The sequence below is a fragment of the Cylas formicarius genome, unplaced genomic scaffold (genome assembly GCF_029955315.1).
Source record: "Cylas formicarius isolate icCylForm1 unplaced genomic scaffold, icCylForm1.1 PGA_scaffold_7__23_contigs__length_41026272, whole genome shotgun sequence".
NCBI lineage: Eukaryota > Metazoa > Arthropoda > Insecta > Coleoptera > Brentidae > Cylas > Cylas formicarius.
The window spans coordinates 4,727,387-4,739,907 of NW_026844352.1; the positions used below are offsets into that span (position 1 = coordinate 4,727,387).

At 33.7% G+C, this 12,521-nt stretch overlaps 3 protein-coding genes across 3 annotated transcripts; all 3 read right to left on the minus strand.

Annotated features, from left to right (window-relative positions):
• Positions 1–1,508: 1,508 nt before the first annotated feature.
• On the minus strand, positions 1,509–2,126 carry LOC132704424 (nucleoporin SEH1-like). Its single transcript, XM_060674417.1, is given in 1 exon segment — positions 1,509–2,126. A coding segment is annotated over 1 exon segment (618 nt).
• Positions 2,127–9,088: 6,962 nt separating this feature from the next.
• Positions 9,089–9,862, minus strand: LOC132704688 (protein FAM177A1). The gene is made up of 2 exons (XM_060674861.1): positions 9,617–9,862; positions 9,089–9,554 (listed from the first exon to the last, which is right to left on the minus strand). The coding sequence occupies exons 1-2, from the start codon at positions 9,770–9,772 to the stop codon at positions 9,279–9,281; spliced, it is 432 nt and encodes a 143-aa protein (XP_060530844.1). The 5' UTR covers positions 9,773–9,862; the 3' UTR covers positions 9,089–9,278.
• A 551-nt stretch (positions 9,863–10,413) lies between these two features.
• On the minus strand, positions 10,414–12,005 carry LOC132704687 (uncharacterized). The gene is made up of 2 exons (XM_060674860.1): positions 11,103–12,005; positions 10,414–11,031 (listed from the first exon to the last, which is right to left on the minus strand). The coding sequence occupies exons 1-2, from the start codon at positions 11,785–11,787 to the stop codon at positions 10,958–10,960; spliced, it is 759 nt and encodes a 252-aa protein (XP_060530843.1). The 5' UTR covers positions 11,788–12,005; the 3' UTR covers positions 10,414–10,957.
• Between the last annotated feature and the right edge of the window lie 516 nt (positions 12,006–12,521).

The following is a 12,521-nucleotide window of genomic DNA, read 5'->3' on the forward strand; positions in this document are numbered from 1 at the left end:
TTTGCATTTTTGAATAAGACGGTTTTTTTTTATTAATTAAATGTAATGAACAATTAATTTTTAGGATAACCTAGTTTTTTCAAATAGCATACTAGTGGAAACAAAAACCGGTACTATTTTTGAAATATTTTGGCACCAAAATTTTCAAAATCCTTTAAAAAATAAACTCACAGGGAGGAAAAAACCAAATAAGTATATACATTTGTATAAAAACAAAATATTCGCTTTGCTTTTGATGATGCCTAAAAATGCACAAAAGATTCTCGACAAGCTCATGAATCCAAGAATATAAATATTGTCTTATTTTGTATTTGATAAAGGCACGGTGTGGCCGAGACAGCTGTCATAAATCATTAAAAACTGTGAAAATATGTTCATTTTATGTGCTAAATTTAATTGTGTCATATGGATTTTCATCAAGCAAAAGTCACCTCAGTCCAATGTAAAAAATAGATATCTTCCTCGTAATGATAAGTGTACGAGCCTCGCCGTAGCAAAACCAAAGTCTTGGCGAGTCTTTTAAAATCACTCGGGGCGATATTTGCGGAACTTTCATTGTTGCGCAAATAATTCAGAAGGGCTCCGTATATAAACTAACGAAATTTTGCGGGTCGCGGTGTTACCAACGGATCAATTAAGATCCCCGAGATCCGCCGACACGATTTTAACTTAATTACTATCCTCAAATACAAAACAAAACCAGACGTAAACAGGTAGACGTCTGATCCGAATAAATTATTCAGACGTTCGTTACTTTTTATGTTCCCTGTGACAGTGATCCTCCTTTTTCCATTTTACCGAGGAAATATATTTTATATTCCGAACGACAAGGGTTTTACGGACGCTTTAAAGCTCCCGCCGCCGCCGCCCCGCTTCGGTCGGCGTCTCGCCCCCAATAATCCCCATCCCTCTATCCAATAACACACGTATCCACGTACGTGCGCCCACTAGCCACTGTCCGTCGAACGACAAGAACCGAGCATGCGCATCGACCGCGATCGATAATTCGGAACGAGGGTGGGCGATTCGAGTCCCTTATTGGCCGACGGGGCGGGGCCACAGCGGGGTAATTATCCTGGACCAGGGATACCACCACCGCGTCAGCTGAATATATATGGGGTGGGGGGTGTAGGTAGAAGGGGGTGCATGCCTAGCCAGCTAGTGTGATAAATAACCCCCAACGACACCGAAACGCTCTCACTGTCGAGGATGATTAATTAGGTAGGCCCGACGGCGAAGGATCAGATGCTGCGAGTTGTTTGAATTTTTCGTGGTCTCACGCAACGTACGGGGTTATTCATTAGACCCACCTACAGGGTAAATTCGGAAAGAAATAAAAAAAGCGTGAAGATTTTTGCTCTATTATCTTACGCAAATGTCAGAAAAAACAAACGACGATCGTAAGATGGAATGCCCTATATATTATTAGCTTAAATCGTAGATCTTTTTTCCCTGATTTCAAAAACATAGGGTTTATTGTCATTTCATTTAGCTGTTTTTGAGATATTTCAGTTTACATCTTTGGTAGCTACTCCTAAAATGTGAAAACTCCTTCCCAAATTGGTAGAAAATGCTATATCATGCACGGCATCAGTAGGGTGTAACTTAGATAAACTGGGATTCCATGAAAGACAACTTAGCGACAGTTTGCATTGTATTTCATGTTGCAAGATCCACTGACTCAAATTCATAACATCTGGAGCTTCGTAAATCCTTATAATTCCTTCGGCAGAGCATGTTGCCAACTGCAGTCCTTGATTTTTTGGTCCAAACTTAACATCAGTGACAGATGTTCTAGAGTCAACCAAATTTGTTCGTCTGACACAATGCCTAGTGCCTCTTTTACCTGGAGCAGGATCTCCAACTATTTCTTCCCAAACAGCGGCAGTGCGATCAAACGAACAAGTGGCCAGCACTTGCCCTGGATGAGCCCAGGTAACTTTCCAAACAGCCCCGCTGCGCGCTTTCTAGCTGCAAGTTTGCGTCCATTTTCCTTCCTTATTTTGATTCCACACTTTAACAAAATGATCGATAGAACATGTGGCCATGCGAGTACCATAATAATCGTAAACCACATGGTTGATAAGGTCTTTGTGTTCTGCATTAATTTCTTGTGCCTCATACATAATTATATCAAAATGCGAAAGGAAATAAATATCAAAAACTTTAACGAATTTGTGTTTATAAAACTTTTAACCACATGAACTTTCATCATTCGATTTCTGGACAACAGCCATATTGTTTAAAAATGATCTAGTCTGCCTTGATAGCAATCATATTATCTATGTTTGCAATTGTTTCAACAATGTTCTACTTTTGACAACTGATCGAAACTAAAGATCTTCAGCGGAAATTAAATAACTTAAGATATTTCAAATGGATCATACTGAAGAAGAAAATAGCCATAGTTGCTATCAAGGCAGGCTTGACCATTTATAAACAATATGCCATGTGATTGCTGGACAATACCCTACTGTTTGAGGTTGAAAAAACGACAAATAATAAAATTGTATTATTCAAACGGACATAATGTCGCAAGGGTTAAAATATACGCAACTATATCCGGGTAGAACAGTTCCTTCAATAAATACATTTGAAAATGTAATTAAACAGTTTGACGACCGAAATAGTGTCACCCGGAAGACCAGGACAATAGAAAGAAATTTTGATGAAGACCTCAATACTTTGAGTTCTACTTTCTTAATTTTTATATTCAATATATTTTAGAAAACCCTGAATATTCTATACCTGACGTTAAAAAATTATCCGGAAAATTCAACGAAGGCTAAAATATCATAAGTTTCACCAATATAAGTTCCTTCCAGTGCAAAATTTAACCGATGAACGTAAAAGACAGAAGTTCAAATTTTGCACTGAAATGTATAAAAGATCTCAGGAAGATGGCACGATGAACGTCAGTTAATGTGTGGTGTGGTATGTTGAACAATATTTAAATGATATTTAAATTTCCTTGCAACAGAAATAGAACAGTTGTTAAAAAATGTACCAGTTAGGAATTATTTATTTAAAGTTAATTTAGCATCAAGATGGCGCACTCCACATAATGTCCAACCGGTTAACGATTATCTAAATAAAAAATATAGAATTTGGATAGGTAGACAAGGAACTATAAAATGGCCTGTCAACAGCTCCGGCCTGAATCCTTGTGACTTTTTTTGTGGGGATACTTAGAAAATAAAATTCATTATAATAGGCTTGACAGTTTACAAGTGATAAGAGAAAGACTTAATATCGTTTTACAAAGTCTAAACAGAGAAAACCCTGATTTTACCACCTCGTGTATTAATGGGAAATTGAAAGGAAATATTGTCCGATGTTTAGAAAATAATGGAGTTTACGTGGAAAACGTTTAGCATTAATTATTGATATTTTTATTGTTTGAATAATATAGTTTTATTATTTGGCGTTTTTCTTCCTCAGTATCACCTATTTGAAATATCTCAACTAATTTAACTAGCTGTCAAAAGTAAAACATTTTTTCAAACAATTGCAAACATATATGGTAGACTGGACCATTTTTAAACAATATGCCTATTATCCGAAAATCGAATGATAATTATTTTAAAACTGAAATATCTCAAAAACGGCTAAATAAAATATCAATAAAGCATATGTTTCGAAAAATATATATATAGGGCATTCGATTAAAAAAAAAGATGTTGCTGTCATTTTGACAGCTTGCGATCGTCGTTTATTTTTTCCGACATTTGCATAAGATAACAGAGCAAAAATCTTCAGACTTTTGTATTTACACTTTTTTTTCTATCTTTCATAATTAACCCCGAAGTTGGGTGTCAAAATATAATGAATAACCCAGTACAGGCTGTTTTAAACATTTCGATATGAAATATGGCATTACAAAAATCTTATTTTTTTTTTAACTGCGTAACAAACCATTCAAGTTTTCCCCCACAGGTGTCAAATTTGAATAGGGAAATATCATAGGAATATTTGAAAGCTAAATACTGTATTTTTGATAATTAGAAGTTTTCATGTTGCCAATAGTCTGAAAACATGTTTCTAAAATGCCTTCTAAATCTACATAAATGACAAAGGGTACCGTTTCTTGATATTCTTCATCTTCATATTTTAAAACATCGTTAAAATGTGGGTAGGATGGGTTTTGGATATAGAGCATTGTCAGTTTCCAGTGTTGCATCAAAGAAGGGTCTAACTTCTGAAAATTTATCATTTTTATCCAACAGATTATTGTCAGATAAGTGCAAGTTTTGCTTTATCAATTGGAATCTATTGCCGCTCATACATTTTTTTATAAGATCAATTCCTTTGTCTTCATCAGTAGACCAATAATGCTAAATAAGTGGCAATGAATGATAACCCGAGAACAATAAAATGCCTACAAAATTTAAAAGTTCATTTTTTGACAACGAGAATTCATGGCGGTTATTGTCTTGATAATATTTTACCGAAAATTTTAAAATCAAATCAATCACTTCGCCATCAAAAAACATAAAAAATATTTCAAGCGGAGTTTTTCCAGAAGGCCTATTTTTTAGTTCCTCGCATGATCTAATTCATCGGATATAGGTGTGTGAGTGTACTTAATCCGACCTTTCTTCCATTTGACAGTAGAAGCAAGCCTGTCGTTTGCAGAAAGCATACATCTTCTTTTGAATTCCATGGTTTCATCATCTGATGAGTCCCATTCAGGTTCAGTAGTTGATGAATTACAGGACTGTTGAAGGACAGCTATATCATTCGGTGTATGTAATTCGAAAGTTCCAACTATATCATTTGGTTCTCCAAACTCTTGTAGAAGTATGTTATCGTTCATATCTTCTTCGTCAGTCAAGGTATCCACGTCGGGTGGAATATAGACCGGGTCAATATATTATGTAAATATTTTTTCACGTTATTTTTAGCACAAATTAGAATACGTAAATCCAAATAATACTTACGACTGTCATTATTATTGTACTCAACCGTCACGATCTCCTCCATAGCCGCCTCTAATTCCTTTTGAGTCAAGGCACAAACTAATACTAAAGAACACTAAAGGTAATTGTCGGATGTTTATTCTACATGCACTGTCTTGTCTATAGTTGCAATAACAAAGTTTTGTTTCACAGATAAAACCAGTGGTGCATTCACGCACCAGTAAATATTTTCAAAAAATAAAGCATAATCAATATAGTATTTCCAATGTATGTTTTCTGCGCTGTAATCTACATGCTATATACTTAACAAAAATGGCAATACAAACCCAAAACATTTTTTTTCTACTATTTTGGATTCACTTGAAAATGTGATACAAATTTATGTACCGCTTTTGTTAACTTTTGAAGTCATATATAAGATCTTTCCTTTACACATAAATTTGCGATTTCTACGATTTTATGTCCTTTAGTAGTGATAATAATAAAATTTCTAAATGGATGTGCAAAAATATTTCCTCGATGTGACAAAAAAAATCATAGAATTGATGGTGAATTAACGCACCACTGGGACAAAATGGGTTAAGAAAGTAGGACCCCAGATATCGATTATCTTACAGTGGCTTAAAACACTTTAATAACTAACTGTTAACCTAGTGCTCAGCGAAATTAAAAGGTGCAAATTTCCGTGAAATTTATGTGCATGTTATTGAGTTGGGAACCACGCTAGCAAGAAATAAGACGCCTGTGACGTCAGCTTTCGTAAGGCGAGAGAGCGAATATCTCGCCTCGTCTTTTAAAAACTCTTGCTAATTATGAATGAAGAACAGTTTCTCCGCGTACGCCGGCGATAGTAGGGCTAGGTCAGGGTCTCTGTCTTCTTTTTCCTTCGTTTTCTTAAAAAAAAAGAAAACTTGGCGCCGCGTAGCGTCCCGCAACAATAGTCGGATACAGTGGCGGCGCATGTAGTAAATCGTGCCGATCGGATTTCTAGGTTTCTAAAACTGTATCGGCGAATATCTCGTTACGAAGGGCTATTTAATTACCAAAAATAATAGATAATTTATTTTAATGTTGGCTCCCCTGTACATTTTATAGCAAACTTGTGATACAACTTTTTAAAGGGGCCCGGTATGACTAACTCGTGTGTCGAATTTGAATAAATTTTAATACGCCAATATTCCATTGTTGAATTAAATATGATGGGAAAATTTGAAAAGATCAATTCAAGCTGGACAATGACATGCCAAATAGAGGTTGGTTTACCAAAAAGACATTCACAGTTGGTTTCTCACATTCAAAATAAATTAATTATGTAGGTATAGCATTAAGTTTATCTTAGGATAAACACAAACTTATACATGGTTCTTAGGACCTCCTCGTCCCTTAAAGCGTTCTTGTCCAGTCTTTTATTAAAAAGAATTAAAAAACATTGCTAAAAGGAAAGGTTATTTAAAATAAACATTCGGCCTACAGGGTTAGTTTTGACAGGTCGAAAAAAAAGGACAAATACAAAAGTTTTAAGATTTTTGCTTTATTATCTTATGCAGACGTCAGAAAAACCAAACGACGATCGCAAGCTGTCACAATGACAGCATCATCATTTTTTTTAAATGGCATGCCTTATATATAATTAGCTTAAATCACAGATCTTTTTTTTTTATTTCAAAAACATATAGTTTATTGACATTCCATTTAGCTGTTTTTGAGATATTTCAGTTTAAAAATAATTATCATTTGATTTCTGAACAATAGCCATATTGTTTATAAATGGTCAAGCCTGCCTTGATAGCAACTATGGCTATTTTATTCTTCAATATGACCCATTTGAAATATTTTATGTTATTTAACTTCCGCTGCAGACCTTTACTTATGATTAGTTGTCAAAAGTGGAGCATTATTAAAACAATTGCAAACATAGATAATATGATTGCTATCGAGGCAGACTAGATCACTTTTAAACAATATGGCTGTTGTCCAGAAATCGAATGATAATTATTTTTAAACAGAAATATCTCAAAAACAGCTAAATAAAATGTCAATAAACTATATGTTTTTGAAATCAGCAAAAAAGATGTACCATTTAAGCGAATGATATATGATATAATGATGTTGCTGTCATTTTGACAGCTTGCGATCATCGTTTGTTTTTTCTGACATTTGCATAAGATAATAAAGCAAAAGTTGTCAAACTTTTGTATTCACACCTTTTTTTCTATCTTTGAAAATTAACGCTGTAGGTGGGTGCCAAAGTATCATCATCATTTCATCGCCTTCTCGAGGCTCTTGGTGATTTTCGTATTTATAGAAAAATAGTTGTTTTTTTAATTTGCGCAACACTGCGGTTTGATATTTATTTACAGCTTGTAAAATAGCCTTGTACTTATCATTATGTTTTCCTCCGCATGCAGTAAAATGTTTCTTCTGCTCTATTATCGACATTTTCAATTGAACATATGCAGTTATTTATTACGACACATTTGGACTCGTATTCGGTTCGGTAATAATACGTTTAATTGTTGAAGTCGAAGACTATTTTCTACATAATACCACTTAATTATTATTACTTCTTCTTCAATTGAATAGCGCATATTTAGCATCAATTAAGGCGTGTTTAATAACGTATAACAACCACAAATACAAATATTGTTACTGTCACGAAATTTTATTATTAATTGAACTGAGGTGGCTTTTACTTGATGAAAATCCATTTATCAAAATAAATAAGAACTAAAAGTTTTTTTTAGTTCTTATTTATTTTGAATTTTATTATTACCTAAACCATAAAAATTTTCCTATATCATCATATTTAATTCAATAACTGAAGATTTCCTCAAGAAAATATATTCAAACTCGGCACATGAGTTAATCATACCGGCCCTTCAAAAAGTTATATCACAATTTTGCTGTAAAATGTACAGGAGAGCCAACATTTGCCCACCTAAAAAGTGGCATGGGATTTAGTATGTTTCGTTCGGCCCGGCATACATGGTGTCAAAACCCCGTCACTCATTACGTTCAACAAGGGAATAGGGCAAACGTCGCTTCTCTTGGATGTCTTAAAGGAATGTAAGTCATCTATTATGGTAAACTTCGAAAAATATTGAATTCTAAGATTAACTGATGAAGTATAAAATATTGTCTATACAGTGAACTACTAAAATATGCAACAAATTCATTTTTTCTTGCGTATTTTTTACAGTGAATAAAAAATTTACAAGGGGGAAAGTTATTTTTTTAATGGAATTGATAAAAAACATATTAAAGAAATTATTTGATTAAGTGTTGCAAATGCCCACAAAACACACATTAATCTGACTGACATCGTATCTAATTCAAAATTTTAAATCATCTAAATTTTGTGGTTTTTGCGTATCCACTTTTGATTTTAAATATTTGTTTTTGGGGTAGTTGTGTATGATTTTCTAACAACCATTGGCGATTATTTGTACTCCAAAATCTACAATTTTGTTTATTTACCGCACCAAAATGTGTATTGAAATAATCAATATTTTTCTTAGTTCCTAAGTCGATTTCTTGTTCGCACTTTATGTAAGTACACTAAATGTAATAGTTAATTAAATCATTTTCGTTGTTAGTATCGGTAAACATATTAATGGCAATAAAGTATTTCATTTTTATTGTATACTTTTATACGACATTAAAGTTGTTATTTTTATAAACGGTTATTATTATTACTAGTCCTAACCGCACCCTTAACTACGCAGCAAAATACTTTGCGGAAATACGCGCGCTGTGCACTCTGTAAAATTTTAAATTTGGCCTTTAAGAATTTAAGAAAATGGTGGATGCGCTGGTTCCATGTACGTATTATTCTATACAATTTTTGGTGACCTCACGTTTCAAAAATCGTTTCGCATGTTCGAATTATAGGAACCTCATCCTTTAATTATCTCAAATCTTTAAAGCGAGAACTCGGAATATGTGCGCGAGAAATCAGAATAATCAAAAATCAATAGGGTCAGTCAACCCTAATCACTTTCTACCATTTGGAAGCTGCCCTTGGAAAACTGTGTACTTACCAATCATTTTTTTAAAGTAAATTACAAAGAATACATTTATTAAAATAAGAAGCAATTTTAACAAAATATCTTACTATTAAGATAATATAAATAATAATATAAAATCACAAACTTTATAAAAGTAAAAAAAAATACAAAATTTGGTAACTTAGGCATATTATATTATATCATTATTGAGTGCCATATAAAAACATTATCTGTGCAAAATAGTAGCTAAACTAGAATCTTTGTTGCTCATATTAGTATTTATTTAATTGCTTAAACAGGCACATTTGTAATATAAGTAAAAAATGCATTAATATCCGCAGGATTCTTTGAGCTAGACATTGACGGGTTTTGGTTGGCTAGTTGCAACAGTTTCTAGAGGTATGTTAATGACACTGTCAGCTGGCTCGGACCAACCTTTCTGTAATTCCTCAATCTTTTTCTCCTGTTCTTGCTGTCTTTTGTACTCTTCTAGTTCAAAATAGTACTTTGGAGTTGTAATACCAAACAAGGATGCTAAAGATTCGCCAATGTAGTCGATGACAGATAGTGTGGTTTCTCCGGCAGCCCAAGTTTTATACACCATCCAGGGTCCCCATGATAGAGTTCTCTAAGATATATTTATTTAATAAATATTATTCAAAATAATAAACACAAACTATGCAAACTTACGGGATCGACAACTTCTTTATGGGGCGAGTCTACTTCCTCATCATCTGTACTATACTCTTCCAAAGTACCATCAGAAAAATGTAAAACACGTTTAGGTGTTTTATTATGATACGGACGATGCTTATCTGCTTCAGAGTCTGGTCTTATCAATACCATTTTTTAAGAATTTGTATACAAACAGGGCCAACAATGTCATTAAAATAACGATGACACCCAGAGACGTTTACCACGAACCACAGACCACAAATTGGTCTTTTACCTTTTTATTCTATGGTCATTAAGAGTAAAACACATTACTCTTACTATTTATTTGGCGCATTCAAATTGGTAGCAGCTAAATCACATAATTACGAATAAGCCAAAACTAAGGCATGTCTATTTGTCCAATAAAAAACAAACCGTAAATACGTCCACCCAAATCATGGTACGTAATTTGTGATTTATCAGCAACTACTACCACACAGCCCTGAGCAGTTTGTTTCCTGTACATAGAGAGTTGCATCCATGCTACAACATAAATATCAAAGTTAACTTTGATATTCTGTGATAAATTGTAGGTACAGAACTCACTAGCAAGTGCCAAGCGATCCATAAAAGATCAGCCTTTAAAATTTTGAAAAAAAAAAAAGGAGAATTTAATGGTTTTATCAACAATTCTGACAATGCTCATCAGTAGAGAACAATTTTAAACATTTTACCAAAACAACACTAGTGTGGGACAAGGGGCACCTTAATAAAAATAACACAAGTAGCAATAAATAGGCTTTTTTGGGGTACTAATAAATAGATTGTAGAAATTTCAGTGCAAAATAAATTAAAGCTATATATAAAGTGCATAGCAGTTTACAAAAGTATAGATCTACCATAATACTGAAAATCTGATTTCAAACAAAAATTAGATATAACTAAACAAAAATTTGTACAAAAATATTTTCTGACAATTTCGATATGTTAAATTAGGAACAAAACAAACATACTAACAAAATTATAGGCAACAATCTCATACCTTATCATAAACTATAATTAAGCTGGCAAAAAGTGCTATAAAATAGGGGTTATGGAAGTAAATATTTGGTACATTTTTTTAAAATATACCAGGTACAGTGGTGAAAAGAATTTTTATAATTTCCAATAAGTGTTAAATGATTTTTTGCAAAAAACTTATCTAAGATTTTTGTAAAATTGATTCTATGGAAGACAATGAATAAAGGAACTCCAAATGCATCTAAAAATAGTATACAACTTTCTCAGACTATAAGTTTGTGCCTACCTAGCTAAAAATGCTTAGGTAATATATAAATAAATATTATCATCTATAAAAGGCATTATCTATCACATATTTTAGTTTGTTCTAGGCCCTGAATTTTTTGCTCTCTGCTTCATATTCTCAAACTGCATAATTAGAGAATGTGTTCCTAAAAATATCAAACAACATTAATCATGTAAAATAAATTAAGCACCACCTATTGAAAACACAATTTCATACCTGGAAGCCCAGCTTCGTCATCAGACACATCACACAGCTCTGCTAAAGATCTTGCAGGTTTTAAGCTACCCGATCCTGAAGTGCTTTCCTCATAGCCATCATCACTGTTGTTGCAATAAAGATTCGCCATAGATTTGGCAGGTTTAAGCAAATTCGAATGGAAACCACCATCAGTGAACTCATGATTCTCCAGCAACAAGGCAGCCATCAAGTTTGGCTGACTTTTACGCCTCTCTTTTCTCAATTCAGCTTCTCGAGTTTGAAACTCTTCAAGTTCCTTTCTCATTTTCTCCTCTGCTGATATAAATCCGTTCCGTAATGGTTTGCCCCCTTTGCCGACCACTATTTTTGCTGGCTTAAATGCAGCATCGCTGCACCATTCATTGTGGTCGTTGTTTTTTATTGCCAACATTGAGAGCTTGCCTCTGCATTTAATGAACTTATGCATAACGCCTTTTTGGCAATGCGTGCTTGAATTTGGAATAAATTTCCGAAACCCATTTGTCTTACTTGGATCAACATCAGGCTTGGATTCCTGAGAAGAATTCTTGTTGAAATTTTTATAAATGTCACCACAGATTTCCTTAGTCACTTTTGAAGCGTATCCATTCCTCAACTCCTTTTCTCTTTGAACGGATTCTTTTATTTCCCTCTGTATGCGATCTAACGTGTCGCTATAACTCATAACTGAAAAATCAGGTTATGGGCACCGCAAACTTTCGCAAACAATGGGATGTGAAAATTTCGAAATTTCATTTGTTGTACCGGTATAGCGCGAACATGAAAATTTAGCATTTGTTAGCTACAATTATCAAGTTATCTCATTACGGCGTTTTATCTTCTTTTGTTTTATTTTACCTACGCGTCAGGTGAAAGAGCGAACTAACCGTTATCTTTATTCGGATATTGTCGCCATCCTTTTTTTCCTGTCAGAGGCGCATCGGAAGAATTTAGTCTTCCGGGGCATTCGATTTTTTTAACTGGTTTGAACTATTGGCGTTGGTTTGTAATTTAGGCTGTGTACAGATTAAATTTGCTCAGGAACAAATCGTCGTCGTAGACTTGTATATAAATTATTTGTATTAAAAAAAAAAACATATTTCATACCATCTTTTCTGAATAGGACAACTAGATACTAGGTTTGTTTGGGATAGAAACGTGATATGGCCCTCTAATATATGTTACATGAGCGCATATTCAATACTGCAATATGGCCAAAATTACGGCATCCGCAGTATCAACATTTTCTCAGTGAAAGCAAAAAAATCTAAAGCCGTCACTGAACAATTTCGTTAAATAAATGGGTCAATATACGAATGCTAAAATCTGCAGAATTAGCCAGACCGAGGCCGAAAAATCCGGATGCCTCGCAAATTATGAATAAAACGATACTGAGTTATGTGTAAACATTACTTAATT

Excerpts from the sequence above, each read along its gene's own strand:
- LOC132704688 (XM_060674861.1), bottom strand. The coding sequence starts at position 9,772 with ATGGTATTGATAAGACCAGACTCTGAAGCAGATAAGCATCGTCCGTAT. Across the intron at positions 9,555-9,616 it reads ATAAAGAAGTTGTCGATCCC|AGAACTCTATCATGGGGACC; the intron begins GTAAGTTTGCAT and ends AATATATCTTAG.
- LOC132704687 (XM_060674860.1), bottom strand. The coding sequence starts at position 11,787 with ATGAGTTATAGCGACACGTTAGATCGCATACAGAGGGAAATAAAAGAA. Across the intron at positions 11,032-11,102 it reads TGACGAAGCTGGGCTTCCAG|GAACACATTCTCTAATTATG; the intron begins GTATGAAATTGT and ends TGATATTTTTAG.